The sequence below is a fragment of the Cupressus sempervirens genome, chromosome 3, assembly GCF_028749045.1.
Source record: "Cupressus sempervirens isolate cs-2001-9-10 chromosome 3, ASM2874904v1, whole genome shotgun sequence".
Classification (NCBI taxonomy): domain Eukaryota; kingdom Viridiplantae; phylum Streptophyta; class Pinopsida; order Cupressales; family Cupressaceae; genus Cupressus; species Cupressus sempervirens.
The window spans coordinates 762,851,419-762,866,946 of record NC_143120.1 but is presented as its reverse complement, the minus strand read 5'-3'; the positions used below and the strand labels follow the sequence as shown (position 1 = coordinate 762,866,946).

Genomic DNA, 15,528 nt, shown 5'->3' with positions numbered 1-15,528 from the left:
GACATCAAGGACATATTTCTTGATGCATTTGGTCTACTTACACTTGATGAAACAAATCCAATCATTGAGCAATTAGCAAATATTATGGAGAAGGTAAATGATGAAGACCTAGACATAAATATTAAATTACTAGAATGGTTTGAGAAGAAATTTCATGCCAAGGTAACTTAAAAGATATCAAGTGTCATTGCACTTAGTTAGGTTGACTTAGCAACCAAAATTGATGGTGTAAAGAAAGTGTTAGAGTTACCTTTGTTCACACATTCTCTCTTTACACCAAGTTGTGTGATGTACCTTTGTTCACACAAGAAGTGCAGAGATACATTAACCACTTGGAGGAAGATTTGAAGTCAACAAGTAAATCCTATAACAATCTCCTAGTCAAAGTCAGTCTCATTTTAGAAATTTGTTGTCAGCACAAGGTCAGTTAGTAGCATTGCAAGCTTAAGATGCCAACATTTGGGCTACATTGATGGTGTTGCGCAAGGAACTAGTCCTTGTAGAAACATTGATGAAGAAAGATCCACATCTTTCTATTCATGAAGGCCTACTTAACCTTGCTGCCAAGATAGCTATTCAAATCAAATTTCTAGAGGTAGTGTGTGACAACTGGGATGCAACACTAAAGCTCATGATGGAGGTCCATAAATTATTCTTGGACAAACACACTATTTGTGTACCACCCATGACATAAGTGTCAAGAAGGGGGACAATGAATTTTGAATAAGACAAAATTGGAGAATGAACAAGTTTTGGGGGAGTCCAAACTAACGGGGAAGTCAATACAAAAAAAGAGAGCACAACAATACAACATGTTTACTCAGTAGGAGTATTCAGATTTAAAAAAGAACAATCAACTCAAGGGGAGTTATAAAATTTTGAGGTATGACTGATAAGTCACAAGTTTTGTGAAATTTTGAAGTTTTGAAATTTTGTATGTAAGCCGAATACTGAATAAAGATTATTTGAGTTATGCTCATAAGATAAGGTTATTCATGCATGACCAAGTGTTTTTGCCACTCATGTTAGAGGTAGAGATTGTTAATCTCATATTGGTTTTGACATACGAGTGAGAATATAATTAAGTCATTTATCAGATAGAATGTAGTTCATGCCGAACAAGTAGTGTATGTCAAGCATAAGTTGTAGATATTATATGCCAAGCGGGATATACAATATGTTCCAATTAACTAGTAAGTGCCGAGTCACTTAAGTGTCAAGTAGATAGTTGATGCCAAGTGATTCAGATGTCGAGTGATTAATGGATGTCGAGTTTAGAGGCCGAGTTACAACATTGAAGATACAATGGATGTTGAGCATTAGAGACTTCAAGTGCTGAGTAAAACAGTTTTGGACATAGTTGTTTGTAATGGCACAAACTTCTATGTAAACCATTTTTTACCCGACTTAAGGATTGCTTTGTGATTCTGGATGATAAGTACGAATCTATATTGAGGATCCCTATACAACTCATGCAACCAATTAGTTAAGGGGATGGATTAAGAGGCAAAATAGATGAATCACAACCATTGATTTATACCTAACCCTAAGTCACCTAGGTATTCTTAAGGAAGGAAAACCCTAAAATATTGTACGTGCGAAGAGAGAAGTAAGCATGCACAGACAGAGCATTCACGGTGGCTAAGGTGTTGTGAATCAAGTTATACATTTGCAGAATCAATTAGAGAATAGAGGAAAGAAGGTAGAGGACAAAAGTGACACATATGATCAGAGAGGATCAAGGATACATGCAAAGAGGTGATGTGTTATCTAGCAGTAGAGTGCTAACCGCAAGATCATTGCTGATACATTCTAACAAGTGAATCAATTAAATCTCTTAATAGAGTAGTCCTAATAGGATGTTGTAAATCCATTAACATGGTGCTTACTTCATTGTAAGTTTAAGTTCTTTAATCAGACACACTTCTAACAGGTGTTGAAATCCTTTAATAGGGTAAGATCTAACAATCTTGTAAACCTTTAACAGGGCAGACCTTTCACAAGGAGATCATAGTTTATGATCAAACATTGTAACCTTCATTGGATACACTTTACAACTGTAGTAGGGAAGATTTGTGGGTCTCATCCCCACCCTAGTTTTACCTTCTCATTGTGTTGACTGTTAATTTGATTTCAAGCTATGTATGAACATGTTTAGTTTGGTATTTCAAATTACATGCAGATTATGAGATGGATGTGTGGTGAATGATTTAATGGTTAAAGTTTTGAGGGACTGATTCACCCCACCCCGCTCTTAGAGTTTACTTTCCCTATTGTATTTCCAACAATAGGATGGGTCAAAGTAAACTTCAATGAGGGCTTCTAAAGGAGATCCCGATCCATCAAATGTAGGGTTTGTAGCAAGATATAATAGGGGCAATATTTTGGCTATTGGAGCAAAAAATCTTGTTGATTGAACCAATAATGAAGTGAAGTATCGAGCAACCTTACTAGTAGTTAATTTGGAAAAAACAATCATCAACAACAAATATTCATTTGGAGGGTGATTTCAAAATCATCATCAATGCATTGGTGAATGGTGTGTTGGCAAAATGTTCGACACTCCACTCGCGATTTGTAACAAGGGCTTAATCGGCTCCTATGTACTATAAGTTGAGTGGTTGTATTAGGCACTGACAAATTGATATTTTGGTGCAATGACAACCCCAATCTAACATGGTGAAGCAGAAATGCAAAAATTGAACAAATTTATCAAGCCTTCCAAATGCAAATTGTAAGAGACTAATAATTTTAAAATCACTCACAACTTTCAGAGTGGAAACAATATTGTTTATGTTTTTATCAAAATGGGTAGTGATGTTGCAAGATAATGATGAACTAGAGATTTGGAAATATTTTTGAGGGAAAAATTAAATGATGTGGGGGTAAATGTGACAAAGGAGTTATTAATAGTACATACCAATTTATTGCCTGTAAAAAAATTCTATCTTAGATGAAAGGTGTTAAGTAATGAGATGAGAGGCAAATATGATAGGATACATAAAATGCAAAGAGCTTTGAACACAAAGAAAAAGAACAACAAGGTGCGATTTAAGAGAGCTATGAAAAAATGGCAAATTGCACTCTTATAACTCAAAAATAATATATGTCTACTCTTTGAGAGAATTTCAGATGATCCTTTGAGGAAGGTGCTCAAAATATTTGAAATCCACGTTCCTACAAATGATCAAGATGCTACTTGGGGATGAATTTTTTAGGCAAAAAAAATTAGGTACATAACAAATGTAGACATAGCCTCCATGCTTCTTGTATGGTACTTAAAGTTGTGAAATAATGAGGAGGCAAGATGGATGATGAATGAACATGTTGAGGCCAGTAGTGCTTTGGGCTTGTAGCATTTATTGCCATTCCTAATCCTAGAGAGGGATTTGTTGCCCGTGGTAGTAATTGGTTGTTTGTTGTGGAGTTTACACCTTTGCTCCACCCATTTGTGATGTGAAGATCTTAAAGTGACAAAAAATGCAAACTTGCAAAAACCTTGGCTACTCAACCACACTTAAAGGAATATATGGAGCAAAGGCAAAGAATGTCAAAAGAGACAAAGCTTGTGAAGATGGAGCATGTCAACAAGCTCAAATTTTAAGTAGAAGACTATTGGAAAGGGAAATAGGGAATTAAATTTAGTATTTTTTTATTATCTATTATCGTTTGTAATGTTTATGAGAATTTCAATTTTAGAAAGTATATTAAACTACACTAGGGCACAAAATATTTTGTAAATGAACAATGTGTGCACAAATTGTAATTTTTGTATATATTAATAGGATTTTTAAAAGATAATTAGAATAAAACAAAAAATGCATATATGTTAAAGAATACATATATAATTGTATAATTCCTAAGAAATCAATATAAATATGGAGATTCATCCTACCTTCACCAATTAGAAAAGCTTGATAAGGTGCCATCTTAATTGGGATAACTCCCTATATTGCATAAAAGTGAAAATTGCATGGCCATACAAGGATTACATGTTCTCATTTAGCACACTGAACCTAATTAAATCAGTGCATACTCTTACACAAAATATCCCTATCCCTTCCAAATTAATTATATATTTATACCTCGTATAAACTAATAAACCACAGCTATATATATATATATATATATATATATATATATATATATATATATATATATATATATATATATAGAAGAATATATTTGTTTGGAAAGTATAATGGGGTACAATTAATCCTCATTATTGAAAACAATTAGTTATCAACAAAAAAAGACTATAGTCATAAATATATAGCCTATCACTATAACTATGAATAGATTTTCTTGTAGTTCCTTAAAGAGTTGGTCTCATAGATAAAAGGTTGATATGGTTGGCTGCATAGCCGTTTCGGTCTCATAGACTTCATTAAAAATCTTTCATTTCAATAAGAGTTTTGTCATTTTAGAAATCTTCCATTTCACTATATGTTTTGTCATTCTAGAAATGGCCTGCCCAAACTTTGAGTACAACCACAACAGAAATAGCCCCAGACTATGAGTTCGGTCGTACAAGAAATAGGCCCTCGGCCAATTATTATGACAAATCAAACAAACAAAAGCAGATTTATCTGGAGCCAAATGCATAAATAGTAGACTCCCGCCAAAGCACATTCAGATTGCTTGGCTCCGTGTTTATTTCGAGGATAGAGAGATGAATGTGCCGGGCAGGATGAAATAGATTGCCTTATTCCGTCTTTATATTGAGGATTGGGAGAAGAATGTACACCGCCCGGGATGAAATAAATTGAGGTGTTGCAGGAATTTTTCCTTTTATTTGATAAGAATGGGCGATCAAAACGATGATGAAGAGGATGAACTCTACGCAGATCTGTACGAAGATCTCGAAGATGGCAGACAGCTTCCCAAGACATCTATACTCCAGGTATTTCACTGCACTTCCCTTTCCGTCTCTTCCTTATGCTTCATCTGTCATGATATAATGGCATTGAGTTTCTGGGCTTTCTCTTCAGATGGAAGAGAATATTTCTCAGATCACCAAACAAGCTCAGGAGTTTCAAATCGAAAGCGAAGCCTTGCGAAAACAGGTCCAATCCATTCTCCAATTTATTTTGCTCTTCGCTCTTCTGCTGTTTTCAATGTTGAATCTCTTCTCCTTTTTTCACCCGCCCTCCAAAAAGAAAATAAGGAGTTGTATTACTTTTTGATTATCAAAAGGAAAATGAGCTTTGGAGTTAGAGCTGATTTTTTGTAGTTTGTTCCTTTTCATTGGGGCAGTTATTATTCTGGTTAAAGTGGGATAGATGTATTCTACGTCAGACCTAGTTTATTTGTAGCTTGTTGTTCATTTAAGTGTCGAAGCTTTTGTTCTGCCAAAAGTGGTATAGATGGATTATACTCTTTGATGATTTCAAGGAAAAAAAGGCTAGTGGTTAAAGCTAGTTTATTTGTGCTTTGTTGTCCATTTAGTTGGAGTTTGTTATCCTGCTAAACGTGGTATAAATGTATTCTATTTTTTTGATGATCACATTAAAAAAAACTCAATGATTGGAGCAGTTTTTTTTTAACTATGTTGTCCATTTCAGTGTGGAGGTTATTGTTCTGCTAAAAGTGAGATGGATGTTTGTATGGTCATGTAATTTTGTTTCAATTAGTAAGAGGATGTTGAACTCCATTTTTTGCTTCATACCCCTAATTTTAATAGAGGGGATTTAAAGGCTGCAGATATCTACTTGAAAACTTACTTAAGAATATCAACTTTCCACAATCCATATTGTTTCTTGCTTTGGTTTCTGGATTTGATTGTGTGTGAATTTTTTTGCATCAAAATTTTGGGTCACTCTGTGATTTCATCTTGATGATGGATCATGGAGTGTGACCGGAAATGTTGGTGAAAAAATGTTCCTTCAAAATTAAATGTTCATAGTTGAGGTACTCGTTCTCAAATATCAATAGTGTAACTAGCCTCACTATGCTTAGTGTACTTGCATCAGGAAAGGGACTGACACTTCTATTCAAGAACACCGACATCAAAGATATGACCAGGGACATAAACTTCTGCTCACAGCAATTAAGATTTTGGTTACACACATCCAATAATAACCGCCACCCTATGTGACTGGGGACAAACACTTCCAATCACTGACACCATCTTGTGAATGGGTTCACACACATCCATTTGCAGACAATCAACAATATTGATTGGGGACAGTCATATCCAATCACTTGCACCAGAAGCTTGAATACCAAGCCTTCAGAGTCGTGTATGGAGCCATCTTTGTAGATCACTACCACTCTGATCTCAAATGATATGAGATGGTTACTGCTGCCACCTGGAAAGCAATCTTAGCTTAAGTCATTTTGGCGTAATTTGTTTTGCCACTAACACAATATCACAACCCCGTCACTAGTGATTCACGAGAGGTCATTGAATGTCCTTTAGTTTCCTGTGCCTCTATCCTCCAATAAAATAACTACTTGGCACATTTGTCTTTTGAGGCTCAATTCATTAGTTGTGAGGAAATAATCTCTCTTCCACACCCCCCCTCCCCCCAACTCTTGGTATGTCAATTTTTTACAAGGAGTTTTGGGTAGCAGTGGTCATACACTTTAAACAACACAATTTTTTTTTGTTACAACAAAAACACTTAGTACTAACAGCTTTTAATCAAGCCTTCTTAATTAGGTGTGCTGCTTGAACCTTTTTAATTTTTAGTTAAAGGCATGATCCACTCACCATAAAGATTGGCAATCTAAGAGGGTCGAATCATGTAGGTTGAGTTTACTTTTGTAACATCCAAACTAACTACAATATGTCTTTGCTTTTTCTTCCACTCTTTTCTGAACAGCCAATAAACATTTTTGAATATGAGCAAATTCATTGAGTTGTCTTTGTCCTGGGCACAGATTGTAACTTCATATACAGCTGGAGAGACTCTAAACTTGGCTTCAGCTACAAACTTCCCATAATGAATCCTTTTAGAAAGGACCTGTGGGTATCGTAAAGGTGGCAACAAAGGCTCTGGAAAGCCTTCAGGAAAGAATGGATGCTCATCCAGGCTTTTATAACTACCAACTTTGGCATGAAAGTGTCCAGTGTCTCCGAGAACGAATTCAATGAGCAAGTCCCTGAATCCAGACATGCAAAATGCATTGACATCATAAGTGGGGGCATTAAAACAGTACTGTGCTCTCGCGAGAAGATTGAAGATAATACTATCTTGTTGAATCAAAGAATTGTAGATGGCATCCAGTGTTAAGTTCTCACTGAGATCCAATTGATATATTTTGATGCTGAATGTGGTTGAGGCCGAAAGACCTCCTACGCACTATGCTCTCAGCTGCATATACTGCATTCCTCCACATACTTAGGGTAGCGATGAATTACAAAGTGATGGCACAACTTCATAGTGATGCCCACAAGACAAAAATACACAACCAACACATATTGAAAAGGGGTGCTTTAAAATCATAGGCCAATACAACCTCCGAATGAGGTGAGGCTCCGCCAATTCTAAATGCTTTGTGTAAGAAGATAAGAGTGCAGTCTGCTTAGCTTATAAATCCTCAGAGCAATAAACACAAAGTGCAAATCTTAAAAAGCAGTCAAAACAAAATCGAGCCACAACATGGGCCAAATGCAAATGATCAAATACCTCTTTTGAGGAAAGCATGCTTGCTAGATAATACACTAGTGACGCACTAAGTCATGTGAGAAGCTTGATCCAATGCCAATGAGTAACCAAACATGACAAAGGTCAAGATGACACAAGCAACAAAAGATCAAACAAGAAATTGCCATCAATGCTTCAGGAATAATAATGCACAAGGTCTCCTTCTCTCTTATTATTTGGCAACCTTTTCTATTGTGCTTTCTTTTACTTGCTAACACCCCTGATCTTTTGCTCCTTAGCAGCTTCTTGGCCAAATCCACTTATTAAAGCTTAACAATTAATGTCAATTTCCTCGTAATGATATCAGTCAGCAACCGTAGGGCCTGTAACAATAGACACAAACTATCTTACAAATTGGAATAGGCAAAAGGATACCGCAGCCTTCTGAAAAAAAAAACAAAAGAGCTGTGACCTTTTGAAAGAACTAAGCTACCAAACACAAAGGCTCAGAGAATGAACAATGAAAAATGCTGCCAAATGGAGATCTGGTAATGCAAATAGAAGTGGAAAGTGGTATATCACATCACTCGAATGTAAACTTTGATAGGAAATATGCAAATGGTTGAAGTCCTTCCTGTTGATTAAGGATCACAGATTAATAGGCATAGAATACTCTTCAATCCCTTTAATCATGCCTGCTCTGATACCATATTAAAAAATGTGGGACATAGAAGCAGAATATATTTGCAAGATCCTATAACTCATTCAAAGAATAAAATAGATAACACTTATATAGGAGTTTAATCTCCTGTATTATATGAAATACCCTTGCTACTAATTCTTGTTTAAAGATATGAAATCCCATAGTTTTATCTCAAACAGAAACCAAGTTTCATCATAACCATGAAAAAATCCCACATCATGCAAACATTTCTTATTGGGAACCTCCTATTTGCAATAAACACAATTACAACGAATAGCTGCAAAGAGTCTTAACAGAAATACTAGTTTTTTCTACTGATGGCTGCAAGAAAAAATTACAGTGAGATAATCATATATGCAGCTACATACTAGGTCGCACCCCTTTATGCATCCTTCATTAAACTTCTGGAGTCTACAGTAAATACCTAGTTAGCTGCAATCATAATTGAATTATATGCTGTTGGAATACTTCAAACATGCAGTGATTTCTATTCCAACTGATTTCTAATGGATGCCTTGTCAAGCTGAAACAACTCAGTCTGTTCTCGCTTGAAAGTAATATTGCAACCTTTCGTTTATTGTCACAACCTCCTTTGTAACCTGCAGCTGAGAGGAAAAACACTGAAAAAGCTTGGGTTTGCGTCCAAGCATGAGCTTCCAGTGGTTTAGTCCTGGAAAAGACTTAGCTGTTTCTTGCAGAGAAGAGAAATATATTACCAAGATGCATAATAATAATCTTCTAATTGCCATTGGTTCCCTTTATAAAGACTCTCCATCCCCAAAGCAGCGAATTCCTCCACAAATCCTGGCTTCTAGGCAACTTGTCTTAAGCACTAAGATTACCATTTATTAGAAATCCTTTGATAAATATTTTGTCAAGTATAATAATTTATAACTTAAAAATGACCCCATGTCTATGACTGAAAAATAGGAACGTAAGGTGTGTCTCTATATTATAATGAATAATTGAAATAAAATTGGCTGAGACTTTAGCTTTTCGGCATCTTATTTAATTGATCATTTTATACCCTTATTAACCCGTTGGCTCCCTATTGAGGACATAATATTATAAGAACAAATTCTTACTTGTATGAGTTGTTCTAACAACTCACCTCCCCATCAGCTTTTGTACAACTATAATATATATTGTCTACAAATCATACTAACAATATTATAGTCTAAAAATAATATAGAGCTGTTTGTCAACAACTTTATACCTAACCTAAATACCTATGTAAACACTAATTCCTTACAAGTGTGAGATTTAACTGTGGTAAACCCTTTTGGGCAGAGTATGCGAGCTCTGCAAGTACTCTATTTTTTCTTGTTGGGCAAGTTTTCACAAAGTTAAACTCTCAAAACTTTATAGACACAAAAATAACACTAGTAAAAATTTGACATAACTAAAATGCTAGTTAAATCGTCTCTTCCACATGTTTTTGCTTTAAAGCCATGCATTTTCTCTTTCGAGATGTCAAATTTTAATTTAACACATTTTGTAATTGAATATTTTGAAAAACCTGTTCTTTAAAATATTTTAATCTTTAAGTACTTTCTAAGTTGCTGATTTTGAAAATTTGGCCTTGGGAAAACTCCAAGAAAACAACACTCATTGTATTAAATTTATTTGCACTCATTGTTTAACCTTAAGCCAAGTGATTATGTACATGCACATTAATATAAGAAACTACTATGTGGTATTTCAATACAATAGGCACAATCTATGGACTGCAAACCACCTATAAGAGCCCATTCTTTTGCTACAGTCTATAATTGGTGTAAAACATACAAAGCAGATAATGCATATCCAACAGAAAATTGGTCCAATAAATTTTGTGATAGATCAAGATTCAAGTTGAGTATTATATTATTGTGCATTATATGTATTTGTACTCATATCTATGCTTGTATGCACACAATTATATATTTGTTACACACACATCCACTCACACACATACATAATGCAAAGATTTTTCATTAAGCCACGAAGAATAGATCCCTTCAAAGTACACAATCCTAGACTCATGTAGGTGAATGACCATATTTTGAAGAAGGCAAGTCTTGTAAAATGATAATCCATTGAATTGTGCAAATGTCTAATTAAATAAAAGAGGGCACCTATGTATCCAAATATCAAATATACTCTAGGAACATGAGTCATGACAGCCAATGAAAGGAATCATTTTAGGAATGACATTTCAATGATATGGACCTTGTAAAAATCTATGTATTATATCATCCAATTCCATTAGACTTATGTTAATAGTTGGTCAAGCAAAAGAAACGAGCACAATAATCAACTCACTCGATCCACAACAATATGTAGTGTACAACAAGAAAATAGAAGCAATGGTGGTTTGTTCCTCTTTCCTTATTGTACAATTGAATGGAAGATGTATTAGCACGAATCCTTATGATACTACTTTGGGGAGTATCCTAAGCATTGGAGAGTATTGACATGTTGCATTCATAACTGTGTTTGTCATTGATGTCAACATAACATGGTTTTTGTAAAGACTGGCTGAGTAGCAGACAGAGATCTTAATGGTATAGACAATGGTTTGATTGTCTGGTGATGCGTAGTTATGGACATGTTCGACACAGTGTCCTGATGACGTGGTCGAGTGTGCAGAGTCTAAGTTGAAGATGTACGAAAGTTGTACTTGATTTACAGAGAGTAGTTCAGAGACAGAGTATTGGGAAAACAGTTCTTGATGTTTGTTTGCTATCTTACATTTGAGATGTAATGAGAAGATGCGTAGTCAGGCAGTGACAGAGGACAGTCCGTTGATGACATCAGCCAGTGCGCAAGCCCTAGTATCCCATGTGTGAAGTTTTGTATAGACTATGAGATGACAATGCTATTGTAATTATAATTAATTAATTATCTTATTATAATTAATTGGGAAAGCCTCAAGGTCGACTCAAGGAATTATTTTGAAGATATGGTATAAAGGAAAGATGTTTTCCTTGATTGTAAAGTATTGTGATCATTGTATGAAGTGCGAAGTGCGAAAAGGAGTAGAGTGTTTGGTAAATGTGTGTAAGCGATCCAAGGGATTATTAGATGCGAGATTTGTGATCTGGTTACAAGATCAGAAGGAGCATAAGTCCGATTGATAGAATAGAGGAAGAGGAAGGAAGTACATTTCATTTCTATTATTTTGCAAGGAATAATACAAAGATCATTTGGACAGTGGGTTCATTGGTCTTAACCTTGGAGCTGTTTGGGCAGTGGGTCCAGTTGTCTTCCACAACTCTTAACAGGGTTGGCACGATTCCTAATAGGGTTGGAATCTCGTAACAGGGATTCAAAGTCTCCTAATAGGGACTCATATGTACTGAATGTATTCATAGACTCCTAATAGGGTCCATCCTCTAACAAGGAATATTTATATTAGTACATCATCTTGTGGGTACCATCCCCATCGGGGTTTTCCCTCTGATCAAGGGTTTCCCTACTTAACATTTCTTGTGTTATTGTGTGTGAGTATCTTGTTGTGGTTTCAGTTTATATTGCTCATATGGTTAAGTTTGTGTAAGGTTGATAATTCTGATAATAGTTTGATAACTGATTCACCCCCCCCAGTTATATCAGTGGACTATATATTCTAACAAGATGATTGTAATAATTCGACCCTTAATTTGACTAGAGAAAATCAATTTCTGTCTCTCGGAATTTAGTCAACTAATTGGTGTGCAGGCTGGATAAAGAACAATGCTGATGCTACTGTTGTGATTGTTGAATCTCATGTAAATGAACAACTATTTCTCACATGTTAACTCATTAATGCCAAACAATTACAACAATAATGATCTCAAAAAATGGCCAAGAAGAATCGAATATGCAGTCAAAGTTTAGTAAATAACAGGCTTTCGTTATTCCATATATGCCAAGAAATTACAAGAATGAACTTAAATATTTTAACTAGATTTTGAGATAGTGAACACACCCGTATTCATTCAGGGAATTGCCGCCTGTTGAAGGTATGTATGTTTGCCGTTATCGACCCTAGTTCCGTCTTCTGCAGATTGGTGTGATACTTAGTCTGAACACTGCCTGCCAATGTCTTCCCCACAGTCACTTCCTGTATTGGCTCAATAGCATATGCAGACACTTGAAGGAAGATGCCGTAACTCCACGGCTTTGGAAATAATAGTCACGGCTACACTCTTCTCCCACCCAATGAGCTGAGGTTACCTCCCGACAGCATGCTCTACTGCTTCTCACTACACAGTGGTGTTCCTCCATTCATGTTAAGTGGATGATCACCTTGATATCTTTGCTGCTGCTAATCCACGTACTTATTGAATGTTACCGCAATGGAAGTTGTGATTAACGTGGCTGCAGATAGATAATCCAACGTCATCGAACACCATGCTCAAATTTCACAGACTGACGTCCCATTGTTAATGCATAGCTACCACTGCTACCAACTGGCCATACATCCCTCAAACTACTGAATTCTTAGTTGCATAATATTGTCTGCCCAAATAACAATGGAATCCGTACATACTTGTCATATGCTGACTGATTTTAATCTCCTGTTCTCTTTTGCTTTTGAGCTTCACATTCCTGTAGGTCAATGTGGTGAATTACTTCAATACTGAAAATCAATGTGAGTGCCAGGTTTGTGTCCAGCCTCACTATTTTCCTTAGGGGTTTCGTCCTAGGAAATATCCGGTCACATTTAAGCAACCATTAGGATTTTGTAGAAAATATCATATATTCGTTGGTGTTAATCCCAAGGCAAAAGGCTTTCTTAAATAACTTCAAAGTGTGGGGAGATACAAACATCTTAGCAATGTGGGATAAAAGACTATTTCGTCTTTTAGTCACTTAAGTCATTTTGTCCGAAAGTGATTTTAAATAATAAAGTACTTTATATTTCAATCATATAAAATAAAGTGACTTAAACCTTAGGATGCCCCATTTAAATCTCCTCAACTGAAACCCAAACTCCTATGACTGGCTGGCATCCTAAATCATATGCCGTTAGCCTATCCGGATGGAAAGATAGACCAACTAGGCGCCATTAAGGTTAGTGCGGAGAAGGGGACATTACAATGATCCACTAGGCTCAAATAGGATTTAAGTGCTAAGCGGGTGCAATGACCCTTCTCTGTAATTGATTTAGAGGAGGTGATGATAGGATGATGCAAGATGAAAGGCTAAATAAGCTTAAATGACAACTTTCAGCAGAAACAGATAATCAGAAATCAGACAAGAACCTGCAATGACCTGAAACAGCATTTAAATATTAGTATTGACTTGTGGTTTGAACTTGAGGCTGATTTGGAAGGTATAGAATGCCTTGCTCGCTATATACCCCATACTTTTATTTCCTGGATTGTTTGTCGGATCTTGTACTTTCCAGATCTACAATGACAGGTTTGCCACTTGTTCCAGCACACACTAAAATGGGGAAGAAGGTTGTATAGAGCGGTTTGCCTCAATCAAACCCCTGTTTGGAATCAGCCTTGACAAATGAAAGTATGCTGTCATAAAGCAGAGGCTAGATATGAAAAATGTGATCAAATATGTTGATGCAATAGCTTCAACTTAACTGAAAAATCCAGAAGGAAATCATGAAAGACAAAATGTTGTGTAATGGATGTTGTAGTTTACCAGAAACATCGGGTATTGCTAAATGTGAGCTTTTGTGTGTTACTGAGCATCAGAATCAGAAGAATCTCATGTCAGGGAGATTGAACACTTGTCTTTTCTAGGAGGATGAACTTTAGTTTCTGAGGAAAAAATGGTAACAGTGAATGGTTCGAATTTGTAGTGATTTTCCTTGGAATTGACTTGCCATTAGATTTTATCGACAATCTTGAACTTCCTGCGAGCTTTATAAAAAAAATATTAGTGGAACTGTTAAATGCATAGGGTCTTTGTGGGCTTAAGCGATGTGAAATGTAAACTGAGCCGCGAAGTTCATATTGAGGCAGAGACTTACATTAGATAATGGATTTACACAGAAGTGAAGGTGGAGATTAGTGGAACTGTTAAATGCATAGGGTCTTTGTGGGCTTAAGCGATGTGAAATGTAAACTGAGCCGAGAAGTTCATATTGAGGCAGAGACTTACATTAGATAATGGATTTACACAGAAGCGAAGGCGGAGATTTCCTACTTAAACCAAAGAAATGATAATTGCTCATGCGGAGGCAGTAGTAAGGAGAAAAAAATATTTTCAAGTATTCCTGTAGTTGTTTTGGACCTGCACTCAATATTTCAAACATTGTGTTTAAAAGGGTCCAAGCTTAATCTGTGGTGATTCTTATATGGTCTGATATATACGTTGAAGAAATAACACTGTGAGCAGATTTCATAATGTTGTGTGAATGGGTCTGTCGTGCAATTCAAATTGGAAGTTTGATTACTATTGCTGGCGTTACAAACTAGAAGCCTATATGTATTGAGTCGCTAAAGTCTTCAATGATACATCGGGAATCATTATTATATGGTGATTATAAAATCACAAGTGTCAAAGCTGATGCATTTAATGGTCCCTCGTTTCAAATAAAATTGTGGCCCAGACTCCTTATTTGGCCTCCTTTTGATGGAGCAAATTTCATTAATAAGTAAGTTACAGAAGGGTGCTGTGTGAAATACTTCAGGTCTTGCTAGCCCTAATCTCATAAAATCATAGCGGATATAGGACATCTGAAAGTTTGAAGGTATTCTTCGTATTTTCAATACATCAAATACAATTTCATTAAACAGGCTAGACTATATATTTCAGCTTAGATTGCAAATTTGTGGTGTTCTATTACTTCCAGAGGTGTGCTTTACTGTTCATTACATTGGTTACTAGTTGTAACTCAAGCGAAAGTGTATAAATGAAGAGAATGGAAAATCTAAAAGACATTTCTCTCCAAAGAATTTAAGGACACTCTTGATCATTGACAAGTAAGGGATTTGTAGAAGGCAAAAACAATAGGTAACAAGCTCTATATAATTGGATTACAATTGGGTTCCATGAAATCTTTGGAAGGCACACTTCTGAATTTGGAAGGGATGGATGCATATCTATCCAAGGTGGACCAGTCTGATCGGAGGCTATTAAATTGTGTCTTACAACCATCCAGATTGCCTTGGTCCAACATAGGTTAATGAAGCACTTGTGTGAAGAGGTGAGGTTAATAGTTGCTACTTGCTGTAGTGAGATTATCAGGTGCACGACTCCTATTACACCTTATGATGATAGCACATTGAATAAGGTATTGCA

At 35.9% G+C, this 15,528-nt stretch overlaps 1 protein-coding gene and 1 pseudogene across 1 annotated transcript in view; one reads left to right on the top strand and one right to left on the bottom strand.

Moving 5' to 3' along the window:
* The first annotated feature begins 4,562 nt into the window (after positions 1-4,562).
* LOC149569048 (uncharacterized) overlaps positions 4,563-15,528 on the top strand; it is a 52,793-nt gene continuing 41,827 nt past the window's right edge. The window contains exons 1-2 of the mRNA XM_089821832.1: positions 4,563-4,903; positions 4,992-5,066. Coding sequence (XP_089677958.1) covers positions 4,805-4,903; positions 4,992-5,066 — 174 coding nt within the window. The 5' untranslated portion in view covers positions 4,563-4,804. The remainder of the gene's footprint in view (positions 4,904-4,991; positions 5,067-15,528) is intronic.
* On the bottom strand, positions 6,684-12,664 carry LOC149569049 (chorismate mutase 1, chloroplastic pseudogene; annotated as a pseudogene).